Source organism: Mesocricetus auratus, unplaced genomic scaffold (assembly GCF_017639785.1).
Source record: "Mesocricetus auratus isolate SY011 unplaced genomic scaffold, BCM_Maur_2.0 Super-Scaffold_100004, whole genome shotgun sequence".
Classification (NCBI taxonomy): Eukaryota; Metazoa; Chordata; class Mammalia; order Rodentia; family Cricetidae; genus Mesocricetus; species Mesocricetus auratus.
The window spans coordinates 27,059,921-27,086,520 of record NW_024429189.1 but is presented as its reverse complement, the minus strand read 5'-3'; the positions used below and the strand labels follow the sequence as shown (position 1 = coordinate 27,086,520).

At 39.3% G+C, this 26,600-nt stretch overlaps 1 protein-coding gene across 5 annotated transcripts in view; it reads left to right on the top strand.

Moving 5' to 3' along the window:
- Window positions 1–25,696, top strand: part of LOC101827398 (cytohesin 1 interacting protein) — a 62,733-nt gene extending 37,037 nt beyond the window's left edge. For all 5 annotated transcript variants that reach the window (XM_013112584.3, XM_040745371.1, XM_040745369.1 and 2 more), the window contains 7 exons: window positions 7,160–7,209; window positions 7,600–7,654; window positions 10,689–10,791; window positions 10,989–11,082; window positions 13,675–13,744; window positions 20,506–20,572; window positions 24,543–25,696. In XM_013112584.3, coding sequence (XP_012968038.1) covers window positions 7,160–7,209; window positions 7,600–7,654; window positions 10,689–10,791; window positions 10,989–11,082; window positions 13,675–13,744; window positions 20,506–20,572; window positions 24,543–25,009 — 906 coding nt within the window. In that variant the 3' untranslated portion in view covers window positions 25,010–25,696. The remainder of the gene's footprint in view (window positions 1–7,159; window positions 7,210–7,599; window positions 7,655–10,688; window positions 10,792–10,988; window positions 11,083–13,674; window positions 13,745–20,505; window positions 20,573–24,542) is intronic.
- The last annotated feature ends 904 nt before the right edge of the window (window positions 25,697–26,600 follow it).

Here is a 26,600-nt window from a genome sequence, read left to right as displayed (position 1 = left end):
TAAGTAAATTCTCCAGCTCCAGAGCATGGACTCAACCTGCGGCTGCTGGGAAGTAAGGGTTATGGAGGGAGGTAAATGTTGGCTAGAAACCCAGGTTGGCTGCTCAGTAGTTGCGGCATCTTGAGTAAGTTGCCAGCTACCCTCACATTATGTCCTTTAAAAAAAGAAGGTATTGCACAAAATTCCATTTATTTGATGAGGTACCATTCTTGAACTCTGTGCTCCTTAAGTAAGGAAATGTACAGGGCAGTAGGCACTCAGTAAAGGCTGTTTAGAAAATTTTATTGCATAAAATTTTTTTAGAGATGAACACTCACTTAGAAAAAACTATGTCTACACGAATTTGTTCTGAATTTCTGGCCTTAAATTGACCATATGACCCTGTATGTTTTGATCATATAAATTGCTATAAGGTCCACTGTGTATACTTGAACTTACAGCAATTTTGTACGAGACATTTACAGTTGACTGAGAGCATGAGAGTATAGCTCTGCAGCCTGCATTCTTGTTCGCATCATGTTCTCCTTTGATTGCTTTTAATTTCAGCATTACAGCATCCCAACTAGGAGGAGAGGCAGGTTTTTCTTTCAGTGATATAGTGAACTGGTTCCTTGGCATCTTCCTCAGTGATGGAGATGATGGCATCATTTGCCAAGATTTGAATATCACTCTCAATCTAAAGTTCTCTCACGATACAAAGTTTGATGAACATCTGCATCAATTTATAAATGGGCAACATAGGAAACACCAACATCTTTACTCAGATTCCAGGTAGAGAACAGTCCATTTCTGCATCTATTTGCCATGAATCTGTTAAACTAAATTCTGTTCATTTGTTTAGCCTATGATTCGCTCTCTGGGTACATTAATTACCAAGAAAGCAACTTGTTAATTTTGCTTCAAGGGTGAGATCTTTCCACATCTCCTTTTCAGTTTAGGCATTAATCATCCTTGACCCCTGCAAGGTAAAAAATATCAAACTAGCTAGATCAGTCACAAGGATGTGTTTTCTTCCTGGAGAAGGATTACAGTTTAGGGAGAGAATGAACAGCAGATATGCAACATGTGTCTGCAAACCATACTGCAGTCTGTCTAAGCAAGAGACTCTCTAAGTTGGAGGCACAGACTCTTGTGCCTTGGGGGCAGGTTTGTATAGTCACACAGTGCTTGGTGTGTCAGGAAGATCTAGTGTTCCTGTGAGAGGACAGAGAGAGAGACAGGCTTGTGGGTAAATTGAGAATGCAGTGCAGTTGACTGTTGGTATCGTTGGTGTTCTAAAACATCACCCCCATGAAAATCAAAGACCACAGATGCAGGAGTCCCTGATATAAAGTGGCAGCCAATTTGCATATAAACTATTAGGATTAGGGCTACTAAGACGATATCATTGGATGTATGAATAGCTGTCACATTATATTGTGTGGAGAATGATGGCAGAAAAGAAACATATACATGCTCAGTACAGATGCAGTGTTTTGTTTCTGTGGAGTATTTTCATCTTCAGTTGGTTGTATGAATGAATGCAAAGAACTGACTATGATTGGCCTAGCATCCAGAGCCACTGAGTAGGCTTGAGACGTTGTGGATTTTAGGAACATCATTCTAGAAAGTGGAAGGTTGGTGGAAGGGCTTTAACGGTATTTAGAGGAAGAGGAAATGAAGCAATGGAGAGGAAAGGTAAAGACTTGGTAATCAATGGCACCGAAAACCAATGAGGCCTATCTGGCTTTCAAGCCTGAGTAAAGATAATATGAATTGCAAAAGGACAACCAGTAGACTGGGTGATTATTCCAGGGAATTATACGGTGATTTACACCTATAAAAATGTATGAGAACGCAGACTTCCTAGTCAAGTAACTTTCCACATGCACTTCTGTATCTCTTCTCTTTTCCTTCTTGTCTTTTTTAACTTACTGTGCCACGTACTTCCCCTATTCTCAAAGCCTTTTCTGGCCTGGTGGTGGTGGTGCGCACCTCTAATCCCAGCACCTGAAAGGCAGAAACTGTTGGATCTCTGAGTCATGGCCAGCCTGGTGTACAGAGTGAGTTCCAGGACATCCTGGACCACATAGAGAAACCCTGTCTCAGAATTGTAAAAACTAACAACCCCTTTTTCTAAACCAAACTTTTGGAGCATGGCACTGGTGGTTCCACATAATCACCGTCAGTGAAACTTCATACAGGTATGTATGCCAAGATTTTATGATTTTCCACACGGACAATTGTTTATTGGTTAATATTAATGAGCAATTAACAAACAATCAATTAACAACTAATTAGCAATCATGGTTATTATTTTCTTAGAAAACAAACAACAATAGTAACAAAACCCCACCCCTCTGGCACTGTCTGAACTGTCTGCTTCAGGATTCCTGTGAAGCAATAGTAGCAGCAGCAGCAGGTGTTCCTCTGTCTCTGCTGTTATTTTCAACACTTTGAGGGCTGACGTCAACATTCATACTTCTTGTTATTGTGGCTTTGGTTTCTGCAAAGCTATATCTGGCTAGCTTCTAGCTTCAGCTTCAGCTTCAGCTTCGGAATCCACAGGGTGTTTGCACTCAGAATTACTTAAAAATAGATTTCTGTGTGTGCGTATTATTTCAGTACCTGCACTGGTAGGAAGTGTCAGACACATCAGTGATGCTTCTAAGTTTGGACATAGTTTTGGGGGCAAAGTCCCTGCAATATAAAACCCTGAAGGAGGTTGGTAGAAGAGAAGGGAAGTTTTGCAAGCTTGCCATATCCCAGGGGTAGAAATTCTGCCTGGCTGTCACTCTCACCAGGTTAGATGAAGGTGGCTCTCACCTAGGATGGCAGTGAGAACCAGTAGTCTGGCACACAGCTATGAAGTTTGATTATGAATTAGATACAAACTCTCATTGTCTAATTTTCTTTGAGTGGTGAAATTATAGTTAAATAGGAAGCTTGTAGAAAGCTGGTTTCACATACAATTTCAGTTAGGGATGATGCTAAATGTTTGTAGTGAGTATAATTATGGGTTGGGTTCTGCCCACAGGGACATTCTTTGTACTTCTGCCAGAATCTCATTAGGCAACATCAATACTGCAATGTTATGCTGGTGCGAATCTCTAACCTTTCTTCTTTAAAGAGAGGTGTGGACGTAATTAAACCTTCCTGGAGTCTGGGACATCTTATTCACCTCCCATATGGGTACTATAAGTTAAGGCTTTGACTTGAGTTTCATTCTTCTGTTGTGCCTTTGGATAGCTTGATGGTTCTTTCTATCATACTTGTCTGACTTCCAAAAGATGGGGAGAGCTGTCCTCGATAAACAGTTGGGAATAAAAACAAGACAGGCAAGGAATTGGAAAGAGCCAAGGACATAACTCGAAACAAAGTATTAAAAGAAAAAAGCCCACCTCTGAATTTGCACCATCCCCTAACCACACCCACAACTTTTGCAGGAAATGTGTGCACGGAGTCAGGACAAGAACACAAGTCTGCCTTCCCAGCAAAAGTACCTTCTGTGTTGGTCTTTGAGCTGCTCTGAGGAGGGGTCACCATCAAGCCATGTTTCCGATTTCCTCTCTGCTTTGCACACTGACAGCTGCTGTGTTCGGTCTTGATTTTCCACTAAAGACAGACCTGTGAATCACTGCGTAGCAGGAGGCATTGTGTGTAGAATATTAATGCCTTGTCTTTTAAGACATCTCCCTGAAAGCAGAGGGACCTCCCTAAGATCAGCTCCAGACATCACTAGACTCCTGGCTAGTAAGAAGCTAAGGAGCCTAGGTTTGCTGTAGTTAGAGCCAAATGTGCTGCTTTCAAGCCTGCCAAATCGCTAAAGCTAGACTTCTCATATTAGATAATGTGTAATAAAAGACAGCTGTTGCCAGCATATGCTGTGAATTGCACACCAGGTCTCCATTCATGATTTCTGTGTGTGTGTGTGTGTGTGTGTGTGTGTGTGTATGTTTGTGTGTGTGCAATCCCTACAACTCAGGAAGACTCTGGCTGGGAGGGCAGTCTATTTGAGCAGCACCTACTCCAAGGCCACATCTTCAAATAGGACTGATGCATGCCAGGGAGAGGCACACAGAGAAAACTTGACTCAGAAGAACCATGATGAGGCCTTAGGTTGAGCAAGGCAGAGCCTTGAGAGTTTCTTTTTATATTACCACTAGGACAGCTCAGATCAAAACCAGGGAGACTCTGTGTCAAGATGTGGCTGGATGCCACCAGAGAGTTTGATGGCAGCTAAAGTATTTAAATTGCTTTGTATTTATATGTTTACTGTTTACATTCCCTTTACCAGTCCAGAAGGAAACTAATTTCTAATTTGATTTTGTCTGAACTTTTTGTGTCACTGATAACCCAAACATATCAGCCAAGGGAATGTTCATCATTACTTCTTAGCCAGTGAGCTACATAGAACTGATACCAGGAGGGAGGCAAGGAACACTCTCTTCTGCATGGAGAAGTCTGACCTAGTTTGTGGGCCTAAAAGATTTTAGATTTGAATCTATCCAAAATAACTTGTCACTTAAAAGGCAGGTTGAGGAAATCCTAAGGTCTCTATCAATTATATGGATACGGGACTAAGATTGTGGCATTTAACATTGTGGTAGTCAGACATTTATGAATTCTTGCCAACTGGTTAATTTTTGAGGACTCATTAATTGTTGTTAACATTTGTTTATTTAGCGTTATATATTAAGATGCCATTATTTTACTTTGTTTTTCTTAGCTCTCTTTCTACTACTTGACGGTTCTTTAAAAAAAAACTTCCATATGTTTGAGACTTTCATTCTTATGTTTTTAACACTATCTTTGATTTTTTCCCATGAAACTTTAGTTTAATGAAGGACAAACTTAAAGAAGATCTTAGCAAATACTACTGAACTTGAATATTTTACTTGGGGTCTTACCATCATTCAGTCTCAGGTGGCACGTGAAGCTTAGTTCTGTCTGTCTATTTTACTATTTTTAAAGTCACAGTCGACTCTAGGCCTCGTAGGAAGCACTGGTGTGGAAAGTAAAACCAGTGTCTTTCCCCAGAGTCCCAAAGCGTACAGATGGCTAACTGAAGAAATGAAGCATTTGATCAAATCTGATCCTCAAACCATAGCGATGTTTTACAAACACAAACCCTTAATTGTGATTATAGTTAACAGAATTAAATATAGCTGAACTAAGTATTTGACAGTCTGAATGAAGGGTGAAATCCAAGGAGACAGCGATAATGAAGATAGATCAAGAAAACATGAACACACTATAAGGGTGAGATGCTTGCAGATATCATGGTTTTTACTCCCATTCACTGGGATGCAGCCTTCTGATGTAACTGAAAAGTTCCAATTCTTTTTAATATCTCTCTGTCTATCACTGTCTCTGTATCTCTTTCTGTGTGTGTGTGTGCACACGCGCGTGTGTGTGTGAGCATGAGCACAAGATTGCACGTGCATGTGTATATGCATGTACATTAAATACTTTAGACGCAAGATCAGGTTATGAAAAACCATAACAATTGCTGGTCCTTATAAATCATGATTAGAAACTTAATTGTAAGCCTACAGGATAATTTAGGGTCTGAGCCTTCCTGCTTGTGACTCAAGGTATAATTGAAAAAGAAGACAATGCAATTGTTCCACATAAAGTTTGTTGGATGGCATCATCTCTCTATTATATATAGAGACTGGTGGCTGAATTCTTAACACTAAGGCATTCCAGAAAATTTGAGAAATTGTTGGCATTTGGTACCTGACAATTTGAATTTATGGTAATGCAGACTTCTGTGGAACTTGTCCTGTGTACATTAATTTCTCCTATGTGTTTTCTGCGTGTGGTTTTTATCCTCACATTATTTTTATTTATCTATATCAATGGCCTCGATTTACTGTCTTATTTATTTGCTTATGAATGACAATTACATTGTGTTGGCAGTTAAATGCCATGGCCTATAGGCTGGAGAGATGGCTCAGCATTAAGAGCATGTGCTGCCCTGTTAGACGACCTGGACTCAATTTTTGGTACTCTCGTGGAAGCTCATGACTGGCAGCACTTAATTCCACTTCCAAGAATCTGGTGGCTCCTCCTTTTAAAATATTATGGCTTAATTAGGTGCATAATATTATGTTTTGAGTCCCTAGAACAATACTTAAGAACAGACTAATTATTAATTCACATCTACTAAATATTTCTTCAACAAATGAAACCAAAACTAAAACTGGTCATAGTCCCTTAAAATGAAGGTCTTCCCTTTTGCTGACTTTCTCTCTTTATAAGAATTTGGGTCTGTCCCAGAAGCTTATGCTTATATCACTTTTTCAAAATGTGCAGGGGAGTGAATGTGGTGTTGTTTATAGCATTATGAGGTTTCTTTGATTTTTGGCAGGAAATATCACTACATTCTTCCAAAACTATTATGAAAATAAATCATAATCAGAAGTGGGGTTTTGAGTCCCTCCCTCTTATTTTATCTGAATCTACTTCTTAATTTTGTATCTTAACTATTTGTGTGTGAGGGCTGTGTGTGTGTGTGTGTGTGTGTGTGTGTGTAATGCTATGCATGATGAAGTCAGAAGAGAAATTGCAGGAGTTGGTTCTCACCCATGAAACCTATGTGGTGAGGCCTGTGAGCATCTCTACACACTAACTCATTTTGCCAGTTCCTTGAGCCATATTTTTGCTCATTCTTTGTAGATTATCTTGGCCTGGTAAAAAAGTATAACATGTTAAACTGGTATAGTAAATATAAGGTAAATATAAGCATTTCACCAACAGCTAAAGACAATATGGACTATGTGGTTTTCATGTCATTTTATGGATGGGTGTTTCAGTATGGCTGCAAATTTGCAAATTGCTAGAGCTCATTTTGAGAGGTTAACATAAACATGAGTTAGACAGAAAGCACTTATCGGAAGCCTGGAGTTCTGCTACAGAGAGAGAACATTCACCTTGCATAGTATCTTACTATCTGGGCTTCTCCTCACCTCAACAGGATCTCTGGGAATCCCTTTTCTCCCAGACTCTCTTTTGCTGTTAGGAGACAATGTACAATTATTAATTAGACAATTACTAATCTTATCTAATAAGGTTTCCAGGATAATGATGAAGAACAAAGTCCTTCGTGACCCAGAGCAGTTGAAAATGCTTCTTAAAGACCTTGAGATAACTCTATGCTTTCTGTATTTTTCAGCTTGCTTTGGCCAGATCGAGTTCTTTAGGTGACTTTTCCTGGTCTCAAAGGTAAGGAAATTGATTTCTTTCCTTCCTTCCTCCCTTCCTTCCTTCCTTCCTTCCTTCTTTCTCTTACTCCTTCTCTCCCTCCCTCCCACCCTCCCTCCTTCCCTCCCACCCTCCTTCCTTCCATCCCTCTGTCCTTCCTTCCCTTCCTTCCCTTTTCTCTGACTAAGAGTTTTAGGACTGTAAGTGCTCCAGTATGTGTGCATATCCACAAACATGCACAACCACACACGTGCACACAAACACACGGAAACACACCAGAATGTAGGTACATACCCCTGACTACAATTACAGAAATGAAAGCTAGTTTTCATTGTAATAGTAATTGTTAATGCTAAATACATGTCCAATATAATACTTGGTTATTTATGCAGTTTAATTTTTTTCTTACAGAAAGCTTGTTACTGTGGAAAAGCAGGACAATGGAGCATTTGGATTTGAAATTCAGGTGGGCACTTTGTAACCATTCTAGATTTCCAAGGAAAAAGCAGACACTAATTACATCATAATATTTGCAAAGAATAATGAGGTTAGGACAGGGTGAGAATGAAGATGGACACTGGACTTTATTTAGTGTGTGGCTGTTTTTCAGTATATTAGGGACTACCGGGAGAGAAAATGTTGAGACTTCTGTTTCTATAGAGATGGGCTTTGCTCCTTGTGCCGAGTCACTTCAGTCTGCACCTTAAAGGAGGAAGCAAAAGACATTATTTTTTTTTGTTTTTTCCAGACAGTGTTTCTCTGTATTGTTTTGGAGCCTGTTCTGGAATTCGCTCAGTAGACCAGGCTTGGTCTCGAACTCACAGAGATCCACCTGCCTCTGCTTCCCGAGTGCTGGGATTAAAGGCATGCACCACCACTGCCCAGCCAGCAAAAGACATTTTACAGAAGCTTATTTTCATAGAATCATATTGTACAGATTTTAAATACTTAAGCTGGGCCTGGTGGCTCATGGCTTTAAACCTAGCACGTGGGAGGCAGAGGCAGGAAGGGAGTCCTAGCCTACCCAGTATTACACTGTGAGACACTGTTTCAAAAAATAAAAAGGAAAGTAAAAGTAAATACTTGAGAGATCGCATATTTGTGTATATAAAATCCATATATGTCATAACAGAGACAAAACATTTCTTATTAGGTATAATAAGAAACCGGTACTTCCCCACACACACTGATAATAAGATAATAGCACTTTATTACTTGAAAACCACTGGTGGGAGTTTTTGCCCAACTTCGTAGGTTCCAGTGAGGCTGTCCAAGAATTTCATTTATTTGTTCCTTGTCTTTTCATGATTACATTTGTGAATATGGCAGATGGAGTCAAGTGGACTGCGGTCTAATTGAATGGCTCAGTGACAGCACCCTAAGTCTCCATTTCTCCACATCATTTCTGCATTTCTTTTTCATGTGCTTTGCATAATTGTGTTTTTATGCTATATGTCAGATTTTAGATCTTCGCTCCAGTGAGTGCAGCTTTCAGAAAACTTTGGTGTTATATCAACCCCATAAAAGGAAGCTTAGTGTATATTTTAGGAGCAGGAGCAGGAAGCTGCTACGTTAAACATGTTTTATGAGTAAAGAAACAACATGGAGTGAACAAGGAAGTTGTGGGAGAAGACGTTTTAGATTTCTGAGCTCCCAACTTTAAATTTACCTGAGGCATAATTTTCTACAAAAATGGGCTAAATCTATAAGTTTAGTAGTCCAGGCCCCTCACATGAACCGTTTGCCTTTGTCTTAAGAAATCCCGCATGAGATACTGCATGCCTATTACTGCCTCTTCAAGGATGCCCAGTGGTAGCAACTGGACACAGGGTCCTGATTGCTCGCCCATCTTCTTTTCCCACTCTGGTGGGAAACACATCACTGCTTCCTTCCGTTTCTCTCACCACAAGTGTATGTATAGAACCAAAGTCAACATCGTCATTACTGGACAACAGGCCACAGAGAGATGAGAACTCAGGAGCTCAATTAAACCTAATGGTTAAACCTCTGAGCTACAGCACACACATGGCATTTCAGAATGTCAACAGTTTGCAGGGGTGCTCTTGGCAATTTCCTTCCAAGCCAGCAGAAACACATGGATAGGAGATGTGGGTGTGAGTATTTGACCAAGTCATCTTTTCAGAGCCTTCATGGATTTTGGGTTTGCCTTTCCATTTCTAATTCCCAAATTTACAGCTACATAAATCAAAGTGATTCTCCTGCACTTTGTGCACATTGACACCTGGAAATGAAGGGCAGGTCTCCCTATTTATGAGGATTTCTCTCAAGGTGTATCAGGTTAGTCTTTGGCTCCTGCAGCACACGAAAAAGATTGGCTTCAATTTCTTGAAGGAGCTGAGCTGTGGTGTGGTCGTGGGCAGGAAACTCTCAAAAAGGCTTCTGATACAGGTGGGACCTGTGTTACAAGCTACTGAAAGCTGCTCTACTTTTCAAATAAAGGATTCTAAATGTATTATAGTTGAGCGAAAATCACTTAGCATTTAACAGAGCCAAGTGGTTAGCTCTGAAAATGATCTGCATGTAACTGATTATGGTGTCTCAGACATGGAATTCTCTAGAAGGAAGCAATCCTCTCAGGTAGCTTAATTTGTAGTAATGAGATTTTTAAAAGACATTTCAAAACACTGATTTTGGTTCTACATGGAATTCCACCCCACAATTCAAATGTACTAAATAGGAAAGCATGCTTGCAAGGAGTTATAGTAGTGTTATATGTAGCAAATGTTTCCTTAGTGTTTTTACATATTTTTAAGTGTAAACTAAAAACATCAACAATAAAACCCAGTACCACTGAACGATTTATGTCAAACTGAGACATCTGGAGAAACACATCTCATATCATTTACTTGGATAACTAAGGAACTGGTGAGAACTCAGTGCAGGAGGGGTCTTGTGCACTCAGAAATGAGATTGATCGAGCCAATTAGAGAACTTAGAAGGAACACAGGGCAGACTGTCATTATTTGCAGAATTGATTGAATACAACTAGTGTTGGCATGTCTCCCTGCTGGATAGTTTGCATCTCATACTCCACTCTAATGCCTGCTTTAGCTTGCAAGACCCACAAGGATTTTTTTCTTTGCACGTGACTATAATCGTTTCATCATGCTGAGAAACAGGAAGCTTAATTTTGTTATTAATAAGTACACAGTGATAGCATCAGGTGGTCTCTCGGGCTTGAAAACAGACCATTTTGAGACACTTGGATCCCACTCTCTTTTTCATGCCAGATGTTTGTGTGTGTGTGTGTGTGTGTGTGTGTGTGTGTGTGTGTGTGTGACTGGAATTGGCTGCCGATTATCTACTGGAATCACAAAATTGGTACCTTCAGTTCAGCGTAAAGTGAGGAAAGCTTTCCCACAGTTGTCCTTTGCACTTACTTATTATGCCACTTAATGCTGCTGGCATGAGTTTATGATTTGACAAATATTTGTTGACTTTTTTGAGTAGTTACTATGTTATTCACTTAAATTTTATAGACCTACAGACTCCAGAACCAGAACATCTGCTCCTCAGAAGTGTGTACCATGATCTGCAAAGTACAGGAAGACAGCCCGGCCCACTGCGCTGGCCTGCAAGCTGGTAATGTAGCTCTACTCATGCTAGAAGCCATTTAAATAGCAAGAAACTCTTTGACAGTGAAGGTTAGGAAGCAGTTGCTGCTTGGAATTTTCTTGAGTGATACTGTGGTTGGAGCTTGCCTGTTTGTCTTCATTTCCATGCCAGGGGGCTTTGTTTAAGTAACTAATAAGATACTTGTTTTTCTTGCCGTCTCCCAGGTGACATCCTTGCAAATATCAATGGTGTGAGCACAGAAGGCTTTACCCACAAACAAGTGGTTGACCTGATCCGTTCGTCAGGAAGTCTGCTAACGTAAATATCCACTTAGTTGCTGTGGGGTTTCAAAGATGTTTTGGTGTCTGAGAATGCCTGAGGGATGAGTGAATAGACTCTTTGTCTGTGACTCACCAGAAGGGAGACAGCATACACAGCTTTGGGATGGGCACAGACAGTATTATGGGTTCCTTTTGTTTCTCTAGGTATCATGCATCATGAATATATTGTCAACATGTGAAGTCAGGGGATGTCACTAGACAAAGGTGCTTTGTAGAAGGGACATCATTTACTAATGTATTTTTAATATCTGATCCAAGAGAAATTAGACCTGTTTCCAAGGTTCATAAATCTTTCAGCTACACTTTTTTCCTCTCTCATATTTCTCAAGCTGCTTGTTTTTCCTGTTACTGTTCCATAAAGAATAATGAAAAAATGTTTCCTCAACTTTCCCCACCTTTGAATGTACATAGTAACATGTATTAATGCTCAATTTAACAGGATTGCACTAGTCTTTCTTGCTGCTCAAGGTGATTAATTTAGATTAATCTTTGAAATTGATCTTAAAAATCTGAATGTGTTAAATCTACCAGGACACCCATTGTTATCCATAACATCATAACTGTCTTAGAAAACAGACAGCATTGAGTTTGTTTTTACCTGTTCCAATAACCCAATAAGATATTAATAAGCAGCTATAATAAAATATATTATTACATTAAAATCACATATACTGAACAAATATTAAGCTTTTATCTGTGTGTATGTTCTAGAGGCAAAAATAAAGAATGAAGAACTCTAAAAGTTGTAGATTTCTAAGAAAAGCCTGAAATTCTAACATTGAAGTTATTGGTAACCACTGGAAAAATGGAGAATAGTGCAATGGGGGGGACACTTATTAAGAAGGGGGCCAGGAAGATTCAGTGTTCAAGGTGCTCCAGTCTGGGGATGTACAATTAGAACTGAGACTAAACAAAGGGAAGGAATGGCCGTAGGAACTCCTGGTAGGAACACGTTGGTAAAGAACGATGTCTTTGAGCCCTGGAAGTGGATTTGGCATACCCTGGGGACAAGTGAAATTGGTGACTGGTGGATTAGAGAGAAAGTATGAGTGATGAAGTCACAGCAGGCCAAGCATCAGATCTTGAGATGCATTGCTGTGCCAGGGACTTAGATTTTATTCTGAGTTAGGTGGTTTCAACATTACCAAATTCATTTTTTCATAGACCCCTTTTCAGCCTGAGTTTATTCCTTTATGTACAGGAAGTACCTGAGGTAAGGAGGGGTTAGTTGAGTTCAGCTGCATAGTGGGTGACAACAGGATCTAACCTGCATTGGTGCCAGATTTGCTCTTGCCAGTTACAGCTGCTCACTGGGAGCTACCAGTATTCTCCACTAGATTCTTCACTGATACTTCAAAGGACGTTTGGGATGGGTGTGTAGAGGCAATTTTAAAAGATGACTGATGACGGTAGAGGTGATCCCCACCCTTCTTAAGGGTAAAAGTTAGGAAAGCTCTTTACTCAAAGAAGCCTAGAACCAGATAGATAAAATGCTATTGGCTGGAGTCAGAAAGATATGTCCCACATAGATAAAGCAAGAAGACCACAGATAAAGTAAAATGTGAGATCCTGTGAACAAATCCTGGAGGAAGGGCCCATCTCTACACTTGTGCACATCCCTTGCTTAGATAGGCTAGAACAACACCAGGAGTCTTATGCAGCTTTATAATGATTCTATTGTCCACAGAACAGAGACTGGCTCAACTAGAAATCAGACAGTATTTGTACTACCATCTTATTATGTTGGGTCTGATGCTGGAAGAATAGAGGAAAGAGAGTTCACATACCACATCTTTAAATTTTTCTCACACCTTCATGAATATAATTACAATTTAGTAGTCACAAAGGAATTAGAACAAATGCCTTAAAATGCTTAAGAGTGTGATTCAAAGGTGAAATTAGCTACTGTACTTAGTTAGACACAGGATTTGTAGCCAAAAGAATGGTGAAAACAAACCAGCTCCAGGGAGAACAAGTTTCCTATTTTTGGAAATCTTTGGTGTAGGAAGAGGAAAATATTTTTAAACTGATAACTCTAGGATAGTCATTTGTAAACTAAAGGTTTTGAGATGAAATACTCATATGAGGTTGCAGGAAAAATTCCCTGTTTCAACACTTTGAGTCCCTTGTAGGAAAAGTCCTGAATACCACTTTTGCTGATATACTATCTGGCTCATAGTAGATTCCCAATGAATATTCACCAAATGACTGAGATTATTCAGCTGGCTCAAGCAAGAACAGAGTCTGGTGGAAAGTAACCATCATTAGCACATAGGGTCTTCTAGAAAATGAGCTATGGTTTGTAAATTAGCCAGGATCTTTCCTTCCCTTCTACTCTTTGTCAGATAGTTTACCATCCCCCCTTCTCTCTCCCAGTGTTGTTGGGAATTTGGCTTAAGTCCATACACTCAAGTATCCACACTCCATTGTGGAGAGCCTTAGGAGAGGTGACACTTGTGTTGCATTTCCAGTACAGTCTGCCTTTAGCATTCAGTGCTTCATAAGGATGGGACCCCTTGGAAGGCGTAGCTCTGGTATTTACCCCCACCTTTCCCTTCTCTTCAAACAGGATAGAGACTCTTAATGGAGCAATGATTCACAGGAGAGCAGAGCTTGAAGCAAAGCTGCAGGCTTTAAAGGTAATTTGATTTAACACAGCACATTATTTCTCATCCTTGAATGCGTGAGGAGTAGAATAATGATCTATCTGAGGAACTGAGGTAGCCCTTGAAGGGGAAATGTCAGGATGCATCTAAACTGCTGACTTGTCAAGGGCCACACAATTACTTCTGCAAGAATATCTAAGACTGTGAATATGTGTAAATCACCCTCTTCCTTCCTCATTCAGAGTCTATGAGGCTCAGAAAGCCAGCGGGAGGGAAGGCATCTTACCTGAAGAAGGATTCATTGATGCACCTGTGATCACTCTTGATTTACATTTTGTTAAAGGAGGAAAAAAGAGTAGGAGTGAGCACTGAATGCTGCAAAGTGCTGGCAGGCCCATCGGTTTTGCTTTCTCGGTGTCCTTTGCATCCTTTCCTTCTGCACCATTCTGAAAATTGGAATATCTACCACCAACCCTGTGGCTGTCCTTGAATCTGCTTCCACTGGCAAACATAATGGAAGGAAAGAAAAAGGTCACAATGTGACAGTGCCTAATGGAGGATGCTCAGTGTACATTTCTTAGCATGGCTCTTTGAAAGTTTTCAAAATCTCAGTTCTCTATGTTGGTGAGTCGTCCAAGTTATGAATTCCAGACACTCAGAATGAGTCAAAAATGCTCCTGACTCCTCCCAGGTCCCAGCTGGCCACCTCATCCTAGTATTACCCCAGTAGGACAATGGAGCGGCCAGCCTACACAGAAATGACTTGGCTACAACCAAGCTACTTACTTTTACTTTGTAAAAATCTGCATCCATTAGCTTTTCTCATGAGGTAGTACATTTATTAGCTGTGGATTTCAAGGGAACAGTTCACTGTATTTATAGTTTATCTAGAATCTTTTCCTCTACACCATGATAATTCACTAGCGAACTTCATTAATATTGGTTTCGACATTCTTGCAGTAGTGTTCATCCCCATGAATCTTAAGATCAATTAAAAAAATCATTGAAGAATCCTCTCTGCTCAGATTTTGGTATGAATTAAATTTTAGAATAGAGTACATGAAAACAATTGAAATCTTTATGGCTTTTATTTTTCTTACCTTGTATATAAGTTTTCCCATTTTTATTTCATACTTAATATACTCCAGAATAATTTCCGTCATGCATTTTAAAATGTATTCTTTAGCTAATAAAAGATAATCCTTTGATGTTTCTTATCTTTAGTTCAATTATTCAATTGATTTACTTTTCTTCTCATATAGCATTGGCTAGGATCGTCAATATATTATAAAGTATTGTATTATTCTTCACTTTAAAGAACTGCTTCTATCATTTTTATTGCATTTTTATGAGAGGTAGTAAGTGCTTTATACTATGTTTAGGCTTATTAAACTTTCAAAATTTAATTTGTTTTTGTAAATAGCAAATACTTTTGCTGAACATCTTTCATATGTTAAGTTCTCAGTCTTTTGTTTTTAAAAATGTATATGAAAAACAGACTGGTGATTTTATGTTTTATTATGTTAAATAATACATTTGTATTTCTTGGAATGCAGTGCTTACTCAAGCAAAGCACTGCTAAATACTTTATCAATTTATATTCTTTGAACATAATTTTAACAAAATTTCTATAATTTTAATATACATAATTAACTGGTTTTAACTACCAGTGTGCATGCCTTTCAGTATCTCTGTTCTCTTCTAGAATATAAGTAGGTCCTTAATATACTTTAAATGCATACTTAAGAACACATCTTCCTATTCTTTTCTTTAGAGCATTTTATCAATTATCATAATGTGAGATTTTATTATGAATAGCTTGAAGTGAAAACATATACATTGGTGAGCTTTCATTGCTCCTTCATTTTACTCTTATCTTGCATATTATTTCATTAAATGATGACCAGTTGATCTTTCTAATAATGTTCTTATATTTCTCTGCTACTCTTGAAGAACTGGATTCTGGGTAATTGAAAGTATTCTAGTTTAATGAGGTCTAAATTTTGAGTCTCCTCAATTCTTTGAAAATCTTTAAAATATTTGTTTATTAATGAGCTCCTAAATATTGATCAGTTGTCAGTCATCTACATTAAATTTTTTTCTTTTTCATATTAAAGTGTTAATTCATTCAGAAATATTATTTGTATATACTACAAAATATGGAATAATTTGATTTTTTTCCATATGCAGAGGAAGATCTCCCAATATAATTTATTTTATATTTTGCTTTTTTCCTCAAATGAGTTGCTGTAGAACTTACATTTTAAAATAATTTTCATGTAAGTCCATATTTATTCACAGGTTCTCCACTGTGGTTCACTGGTTAATTTATCTTTTATATCTAACTCAGTTTGTCATAATTTGTGATACCTAATTGGACAGTGTTGTTAGTCTGTTGATCATCTGTCAAATTATCAAGTTCCATGAATAAATGATATAGGTTTGATTGAAATTTCATTTTATATAGATAAGCCAGTGCCAACAACATTAAACATTAATGGCATTTTATTTTATTGTTGCTAGGTTATTGTCTTAGGATTTCTATTGCTGTGAAATGATATCATGATCACAGCAACTCTTATAAAGGAAAACATTTAATTGGGGTGGCTTACAGTTTCAGGGGTTTATTTTAGTTCATTATCATCATGGTGGGACATGGTGCTGGAGAAGGAGCTGAGAGATTTACATCTTGATCCACAGGTAATAGGAAATGAACTGTATCCACACTAGACGTAGCTTGAGCATAGAAGACCTCAATTACATTTAAACTATCTTTTAAGTTATCTTTTAAAAAATTGTTTACTTATTTTATTCCCAAGCCAGTTCCCCTCCCTCTTCTCCTCCTATTCTCACCCAAAGCCCCCATCAAGTTGTCTTAACAGTTTTACTATTTTTCCTTGCTTCTTTCATAGAATCTGATAATCTCACACATGTAGGTCATATAGTCATTTATTGCATTATACTTTGTAATTTATGCTTTTATTATTTCTTTTTTGGTTTTTACAAGGCAGAGTTTCTCTATATTGTTTTGGAGGCTGTCGGTCCAGCCTGGCCTCGAGCTCACAGAGATCCGCCTGCCTCTGCCTCCCGAGTGTTATTATGTTTTTTTATAAAGGTAAATTTTTATGGCTAGTGTATAGGTATTAATCAATCATTTTTATGCTGTTGCTAACAACCAAGCACTTTGTTAGACCCTATAATGTCTCTTGAAATTGTTTTTTTATATTTTTTGTGTGCTCTATAAGGATAATAATTGAACAAAATGGAACTGGTTCCTTTTTTTCTCTGCTCTACCGTCTCAGGCTAAGATTTAGCCTTTAACCCTCTGCTATATATATAATTTTTGTCCTCATTTTCATTCTTTTTCCCTCTTGACAATTTTCTCTAGAGTACTTTCTACTATATTATACTCCCACCTGTATGGGAATATGTGCCCCCCTCCGTGTGTGTGTTTTTGTGTGTGTGTGTGTGTGTGTGTGTGTGTGTGTGTGTGCGTGTGTGTGTGTGTGTGTGTGTCTGTGTGTGTGTGTGTGTGTCTGTGTGTCTGTGTGTCTTTCCCTCCCTCCCTCTGCCGGTCATCTTTGACTATAACTTAATTAGGTCCAGACTCATAGGTCAATTCTTCTGTTTAAAAATTGGCACTGATCTTTATGTCTACAGATAAGTGACTCTAGCTCTGGAGAAACCATTTCATTGGATGCATTGTCTTTATTACTTCCCCTATTCATTTGTGAAATTCTATTAGAAATGAGTTATGGTATTTTGATTGGTCTTCCTTAATAATGACACCAGTAGCATCCTTTTTATCTGACTTTCATATAGAATGTGTTTTTTTAATTAGCTTTTAAAGGTGACTTATACTATATTGACAAAACGTTCCTTTTTATATCTATCTGTTCTCATGTCTCTCAACTCCTTTGTGCTGATGAACACTGATTCTATTTTTTCATTTTTCTATTGGCATTTATAAATTCTTATTTGGTATCTGTTTTGGAGTTTGCCTGTTTCTGTTGCTTGTAAAGAATCCATGCCCTGAGTAGCATGCCTTTCCTGTCATTGAGCTTCTGTGGATGCTGTGGGGTTGAGTGTCAGTTTCTTCTTTGTCTCTGTGAGATAGCTGTACAGTTCCATCCACACAGAGCTTCTAAGCTCCCTTTGCAGGGCCAGGTCTGGCAGCTTGACGGCCTCTCTCAGAGAGTAAAGGCACAGTGCAGTTCAGATCATGAGGTCTTGTTGTGTTCCTGTGTCCCAAGATGTTAGCAGTCCGTTTCATCATACCTAATACTCAGCCAGAGGTACTCTCTCATGAAGGAAATTTGTCTGAGTTCCTTGTGTTAAATAAACACATTGAAACCACATATTACCACAGGATCTAAATTTCCTAGCTAGCTCTTGATGCTTCTGTTTGACATATCTTCTGTTCATTTCTGTTTAGCATCTTGCATTTATGTCTCATCCAGTCTTGCAATGATGATACTTGTAGTTAATCCCTCAAGGCAGAGATGACTGGGTCTGACCTATAACTAAAGTCAGGCTGGCTTCCTCTCTGCACAATGACATTTATTTTGCATCTGATTTGCAAAGACTGGGTGGAGTCCCAGTCTTTTCTCTGGAAGAAGTTGTCCCTTCTGAGTCACATTTTCAGGGATTTCCTTTATCTTAACCTGTGCTTCAGATGCTTAGCACAAATAGTGAACTAGTTAAAAGACCTAGTTTTAAATATATCTCTGCTACCTACTAGTTCTATTATATATCTAGAGAAATATTTTGCCTCAGTGAACTTTTATTTTCTGACCTACAACAAAATTATGAAATTTAGTGACACATTATTTGTAAGAGCATAATGAAAAGATTAGGTGCCAGGAGAAATGTTATTTGTATTTACATAGAATGAAAATACTGGGGACATATCCGGGACCAACTCAGCATGTGATATCTGAAGATTGTTTTCAGGAAGCTGTACTCTTGTATATTCATTCAATCATATTCACTCATTCCTTCAGATTCTATGTATGGGTCCAGTGACATAAACTTGTAGCATAGGGTCAGATCCTCATATCCTTTAACACTCACCTGATAAAGAAAATTTAGATCTGACTGAACACGTGAATGTGACAGCAGTAGCACAGACAGAAACAACCCTAAGGATAATAGAAAACAGTTGCAGATTGAAAACATTCACTCTGCTCTCTCTTTTCTTTATACTGCTGTTTTCTTGGTGTACGTCACGGCACATTAAGATGACTAGGTGAGACCAGCAAACTGGCGATCTTAAAACCTTCTATCACAAATATGAACATTTTGTAAAGCTCTGTCCATGTACTTATGAAAACTAAATTCAGGAAGACAACATCTTTGTCTTTGTGTTTTTAGTTTTGACCAACAACCCACCCTGTTCCTCTCTGCTCCTTTATTCTCTTTGTAGGAGATAAATATCTTTAGCAAGTGTGACGTGTGTAGGTACATACGGTAGCTCTGGCCAGTCCTGCTCTCTTCAAGCCTCTGATTCTGATCTTCACATAACTACAGACTTACAAGATGACAATCACAGTGACTGAGGCAGGAAGCCTTCCTATGACTGCTGGTGAATATCACGGTTCAGAAAGAAAAGCAAATGAACCGAGCTAAGCATTTTGTCGTTATTTGACAGCCAAAGAATTGCTTTGGATGCTGCTGTGAGCCAAACTAAGTGTTCTACAGACAGAGGAATGACCCCTGCTCCGCGTACTCATTTAATGATGTCCTTGAGATTTTATTTTCTTCTCTTTCTCCCATTTCCTTTCAAATGTACATTTAAAAAATCTTTCTATGTTAATCATCATTTACTCCCTCCAGGTGGTAGTGTACAAAGTACTTCTTTTTTCCAACTAGACTGCGTTCTTAGGGATAAATCTCCTTGGCAAGTCTGAGCTGTGGCTACATGCTGGTCTTGCTATGGGGACCTAAAATAGCAAAGGCAGGGGTGGAGGAGAGGGAAGGAAACAGGAAGGAGAGTGTGCATGTTACACCTGCCTTTCCAGATGGCTTCTTCCCAGTTAGCTTTGACCTCCATTGACTTGGCTACTGTGTGGCTGGACCAGGCCAGGCATTCTGTGCTTGTCTCCTGATGGCCACATTTCATTTGCCAGAGCAGCCAAGAGAAGAATTGTGAAGTCAGCGTATGGGCTGGGGATACAGCTCAGTTGCTTAGCAGGTACCATGCCTTGAAATTTCTCCCTAGAGCCTCATAAGTGACATGGTGGGTCGTGTACTTGGAAATTGAAAGAAGGAGAGTCCAAAGTTCAATGTCACCTTCAATTACATAGTAAGATCAAGATGCAAGGTTAACCTGGGCTACATGAAGTGATATCTCAAAACAAACAGCAAAGTTAGGGTGCTTAAATGTGTTCTGGGTAGATGTCCAATAAAAGGTTTGTTTCAGAGCCCAGATGCATTGATTGATGATGGTATGTACTAAGCATTTACTAACATTTAGTTTCTGGTCCAAACTTTTCATCTGTTAACTACATGGTTTCTATTTCACGTTATCTGTATCATTCATGTGGAAACAGCTAATAAGCTCTTTCCAACATAAGCAATCTGGTTCCATATTTTTGAAATAAAACTTCATCTTTTTTTCTTGTTTGTGAAGAAAAGATTTGTTGGCCCTTGAGAAATCAGCATTCCTAGTATCCTCTGTAATTCGGCAGAAGTCTGAAGACTGGGAGTGGCAGGCCATGATGCTGGTCTCCACTGCATTGCCTGCTTGGGATTTCCTAAGACTCAGAACTTTCCACCCCCTATCTTTCTCACAGCAAACCTTGAAGAAAAAATGGGTGGAGTTCAGGTCTCTGCACTTACAGGAACAGCGCCTGCTGCATGGTAAGCTCAATTTCCTGTCAGGAAACCACATTCTCATCGCACCCTCTCAGTATTTCTGCTTCCAAATGTTTTAAGATGATCACTATTATAGTACAAGTCTAGTTAGCACCAGTGAAGGACACTAGTCTGTGTTTTGCTGGGATGAACAATGAGTGGCCTGTGTGTTTGGAGGAGGGTGAGTCAAGCTCCCTTCTACACACACAGTGCATACGCATATGAAAACATGTATGGACATAGGAATTCACACACTTGCCATAGGTGATCAACAATTACAGAGGAGTAGGTAATATTGTCTGCAATTACTCTCTGCCACATCAGCCAATGAATTAGATTCCTGTAAATGATTCTGACTGAGGCTATTCAAACAGGCATGGCTGCATCCTTTATTGGTAGAATGCAAGCCATTTTTCAAATTGTATTGGTTACATTTATGCAGAGAATCTCAGGACCAAGACAGACATATAATAGTATCATGATGCTAAGAGGTACTGGCTGTCTACACATTTTGATGCAAGGGGTTGATTCTAGTCAGCCGGCTTGCTCTTTGCTGTGTTACTTGAGGAATTGAACCTCTCTTTTGGGAGGTCAGTTGAGGCAGTGTCCTGCTATATAGCCCTGTATAACTTGGTGATCACTGTGCAGCGCAAGCTAACAACCTCAAACTTCTGTCTTCTAAGCACTGAAATTCCAGGCATGCACCTTCATATCTAGCAGGAAAGAAGTCCGTGCACAAATAATGTACTGACATCACTAGCTGTGTGGTCTGGAATGTAGGTCATTTCTTCTTTAGGTAACAGTCTGCTCTATTTAGCACCTGGAATATTTGTTCAAATAGTAACTACCTTGCAGAAAAAGCTACTATTTAAAAATCACCTAAAACTAACTCATATAACCGTACAAACTGTATCTGGTCATGAATATCATGTGATACATTCTGATGTGATGTGGACATTATACAATGTTTAAGTCAAGATTAGCTAGTTCTTCAGACATTTATTTTTGTTGTTGGTAGTAAAAGCTCTTAAAATATCTTCCTTGTAGCTTTTGGAAGTTTATAGTAGATTCTTGTTAGGTATAGTTACCCTACCGTGTGAAGTACTCTGAATGTCCCACTCTTATCTAATTGTAACTAGTGCCCATGGATCAGGGTTTCCACTAACCTCTCTACTCTCTGTCCCTGCCCAGCCTCTGGTAACCACCATTCCACTCTCAACAACTGTTAAACCAGCAAACGTTTTCTGATAGTGCATGAAATAAGATTATTTCATGTGTGTGTTTTTATACTTGGGGTCCTTCCTTTAACACAACAATCTCCAAGCCCATACTATCACACATAAAGAAATTTCTTCCTTTTTTCATGAATAAAAGGTATTCCACTCTGTATGTACTATATTTTCACCCTCCACTTGTCACCTGACAGGTGTTTTTATAGAGCTCATGCTTTGGCTTCTGTGAAGAGTGATAATCTGAGCATGAATGTGCAGATTTTGTTGATACACTCGTTCTGTTTTTTATGGCAATACATACATGCTAGAGACATTACTGGGTGATATGGCAGGTGTGTGTGTGTGTTTATGTGTGTAGTCTTCACATTATTCTCTGTGGTAGATGAAATGTGGGAGGGTTGTTTTTCTTCCACATCTTCACCATTAATTTTGATCTTGTGTCCTTTTGGTATAAGCATTCTTACAGGGGTGAAGTGAGTCATTTTGGCTTTTTTTGTGCTTACCAGTTAATTAATGACACCAGGAATTTTTCATATATTTGTTGGCCAATTTGATGTCATCTTTTTTTAAAAAATTTATTTATTATATATACAGCAGTCAGCCTTGGATGCCAGAAAAGGGCACCAGATCTCATTATAGATGGTTATGAGCCAACATATGGTTTCTGGGAATTGAACTCAGGACCTCTGAAAGAGAAGTCAGTGCTCTTAACCTCTAAACTATGTCTCCAGGCCTTGATGTCTTTTTTTTTATCAGTTATCTATCCAAGTATATTCTATGTATCTTAGAGTCTTTTATTTTTCTGTTTTCTGGAGTTCCTTATAAACCCTTAGGTATCATTTAGACATTGATAACACTGTAGAGATTTGATTTGCATTTTTTACTAGACAAGTTTGAAACTTTGAAGAGTTACTTCTCTTTATAAAATTATTTGTTTATACTGTCTCTGTGTGTTTGTGCTCACACACACACGTTTTGTGCCACAGAGTGTATATGTGAAGGCCAGGGGACAACTTGCAGGAGTCAATTTTCTCCTACTCTTCTACTAACCATATGGGTCCCAGGAATTGACCTCAGATAATCAGGTTGGCCTACTTTTCCTTTTTATGAATTTCAGTTAACTTTTGTTGTTGTTATTTTGAGAACGGGTTTTGCTATGGCAACAGCCTCTTTCCTTTCTGATGCTAGCCCAGGTCTACCATATTACATTTTGAGGAATCAGAAGGTTAGTATTTTATTTTATAGAGAGAATAAGAAAGACTCCCTTGAAGCCTTGTTGTTCAATTTCCTGGTTTACATAGACATGGGTATTGCAGAAGCCTTTGCCCGAAGTACTGATGGTTCCCAACAACCCCAATGTGTACAGTTTCCAGAGACAAGGAACGGTAGCAAATAGATCTAATATCAGGAGCACATGGTTGCACATTTTTTGAGGGTGTCCATTCATCTGCGTTCTCTAATACTAGAGGCAGCACCCAGAAAAGGAGTGTCCATAAAGCAGTTGCTCTTCCATTCAGATTTATCAGCTCGTTGTAAGATGAGACCAAGCAGTGTATAGTAGCAGAACGGAAATCACTGTGCATGCTGGCTGCACATGGCCTCATAGATCAAATGGAGTAAGAGCAGTGTCTCTTTTCACGTTGCCAAGCAAAGACACAGGAGAGCAAAGATGATGAACACGGGACAGTCTGTGGAGTTTTTGCCACCTCACATTCTCAGTTATGCTTTTCTGAGCACACTAGCTGACTGAGTGATGAGAAGCTGGTGAGGCAGGAGAGAACATGACTCATCACTCGGTTTGGGGAACCCATTTGTGGGTTATGAAGCCCTGATGGGAAAACTTGGCCAAGAAGCTAGAACTCGGTTTTCTGAGGTACGTGCTTGAGGATAGAGATGATTCCTAGGCTCAGCACCATCCTAGAACTTCCAGCCACTCCAGAAGGCAATTTGTAATATTGCGGCTGGAAGGCATAGTTGACATAAGCACATGGTCTGATTTGTAACTGGTTTTCACATATACTTTAAATGACTTGATAATAAACTTATGATTCTTTAAAGACAGCTAATAAGAGTCAGAGAAGCATTTCCCTGAGCATTTATTTTGACCTCACTACTGTGAGCATTTTCATAAAAGTTTCCAGGGTTACACATTTTAAGAAATTGGCACTTGGAGGTTCATAGAGTCACACTGTCATGGTGTCAGTTGGGTTGAATTGATTTCATACCGAGTATGCCTGCTATCTGCCTCTAAGATAAGTCATCTTACAGAAATAAAGTTTTACTTGGCTCAGAGTTTGAAAGTTTCATTCCATCCGGCTTCGGCCTTTGGTAGCATATCATGGTACACCATGGCTGAAGCTCTTAAGAGAATAAAAGATCTCTGTTGGTGATGCGAGAGTGAGGGGAAAAAAAGGACCAGGACACAGAAGTTGTAATCCAAGACCATGTCCCCAGTGACCTAAATCCTCCCAGGAGGCAGAATCTTTCAGTTTTCACCATCTCCCAATAGCACAACCACATAGTAAGTCTCTTGGAACACAGTCCACATTCAAGGTATAGGCATGAAATATCTTGTTTAAACTTGGATGCCAGTTTGGGAAACCCTTCTAACCTTATTTGTGCAAGTGAAAACTCAGGCCAAAGTATTTGTCCTTCTCCTCTTGCATTCTTTAAAGTTGGATGTGCTTTCCTGTCGGGACTGGTGGTCACATCCATCCCACAATAGACTCTTCTCTGTATTGTAGGAGATGCAGCTAACTCGCCAAACTTGGAAAACATGGACCTGGATGAGTTGTCCTTGTTTGGAAATCTTCTGGGGCCAGGCCCAGCCCTCCTGGACAGGAACCGATTGTCCAGTGAGAGCAGCTGTAAGAGCCGGTTGAGCTCTGTGACCATGGACAGTGAAGATGGCTACAGGACAAGTGTGTCTGAAGACTCCAGCCGGGGTGCCTTCAGCCGACAGACCAGCACGGATGACGAGTGCTTTCTCTCTAAGGACGGAGATGACATTCTGAGGAATGCTTCTTCCAGGAGAAACCGGAGCATCAGTGTCACTAGCAATGGATCCTTATCCCCCTTGTGGGAAGGCAATTACTCAAGTATGTTTGGGACTCTACCCAGGAAAAGCAGACGGGGAAGTGTCCGGAAGCAGATTTTGAAATTCATCCCTGGCCTTCATCGTGCAGTGGAAGAGGAAGAGAGTCGCTTCTGATGGGGGGCAAAGACTATTTGAATGGGCTGGTTTCACAATTCTCTCTCCACTTGTCTAGATGAGCTCTACCTGACTTAGTGGGGGAAGGACAGCCTGGCTGAGAAGCTCACATCCCATTTCACAGCAGCGTTGACCTTTAAGTTCTTACATTGCTATTTTTGGGTCTAATATCATTTCTTTTTTTCTTCTGATACAGTTCAAGTTCTCAGAAGACATCGGGGGAAGAAAGTTATAGGTTAGATAATGTCATACTGCTCCTCTCCTTTCCAACTCTAGACACGAAAGTACAAAAAAAGTATTTATTTTACTGGCTATGCATGTAGGAAGTGGAGAACTCTTTGGAGCCAAGTGTGAATATGGACTGATAGGATATAGTTATTGGATTGCCTTCTTAGGTTATTTGGTAGACTACAACACCCTTTGTTTGCTTAACTTACTCAGTAGCCTCTGCGGGAGCCTTCGTAAGAGAGAAATTGAAAAATTTTCAGACTATTAAAGGATCATAAACAAAGATGACCATGGGCATCTTCTCACATTGACAGTGACAGTGAGGCAGGAGGTTAGCATTGGTGGGAAGGGCTAAGCTTCCTGAGAATCATGGAATGTGGTGTTGAGGTGGGCACCTGGGACCATTACCCCATGCTTTTCTTTTTGGATGTCCAAATAAAATGAATGAAACTCTCATTATACTTTTTGCCCATTTCAATTTTTTTCTGCCTAAACATGGATGCCAAGTCCCGAAATCTCAGCATCCTATGGAGCTGTGATTATATATTGCTGCAAATGTGTAAAATTCTAAAAGGGTGGGTGGGAAAAGAACTTGTTTTTCCTGCTTCTCCTCATTATGCATTCCACATAGGTGTTGCCTCAGCCCTTGCTTCCCTGGTAGCTATGCTTTTTGTACCTTTCAATCATTTTCTCTTCCAACAACCATTAAAATCTTTGTTCTAGCAGGTGTTTATTATTGATATGCTGAAGTAAACAGTATGAACCATGTGAGGAAGGCATGTTGATTCTAAGCTCCAATGTGTGTGTTTGTGTTTTCAAAAGAACTGCTACAATTAAATGAATTTCTAGTGTGATCCATAGAAAGTACTTTTGAGAAAAAGTGAGATAAGGAAGTTTGTAGGGTAATAACCAAAAAACTAGTAAAAGATGAAAAAGATAACTAGGTGTCTAAACTAAGACATGCCTACAAGAGGTTCTATGCGACATATTTCTCAGGCACACCAGCAGTTCTTCCTCCCAAATATGGAGTGTTAGGTATTCTAAAAGCACCTTGCGTGTGATCCTGGAACAATTGGGGGCAGGATACAAAAAATAATTCAGGGATGTAGACTAGGTGGTCACATAGCTTGTCAGTAGTCTGGCTGAAACTGGAAGCCATTTCTTCTTGAATCTAGCCTGTACTCTAGGCGTCTTTGGATTCCTTACTCTTGCTGGTTCTGTTGTAGTTATGTTAGAACAAATGGGCCTTTCTTGGTCTGGATGTACATGATACAGGGATTTGGGATGTCAGAAACTCAACTCTCACCAAAAATCAACAGTGGTTCTTAAGTTGTCTCAGATGAAGGTTAAAGACAGAGACACA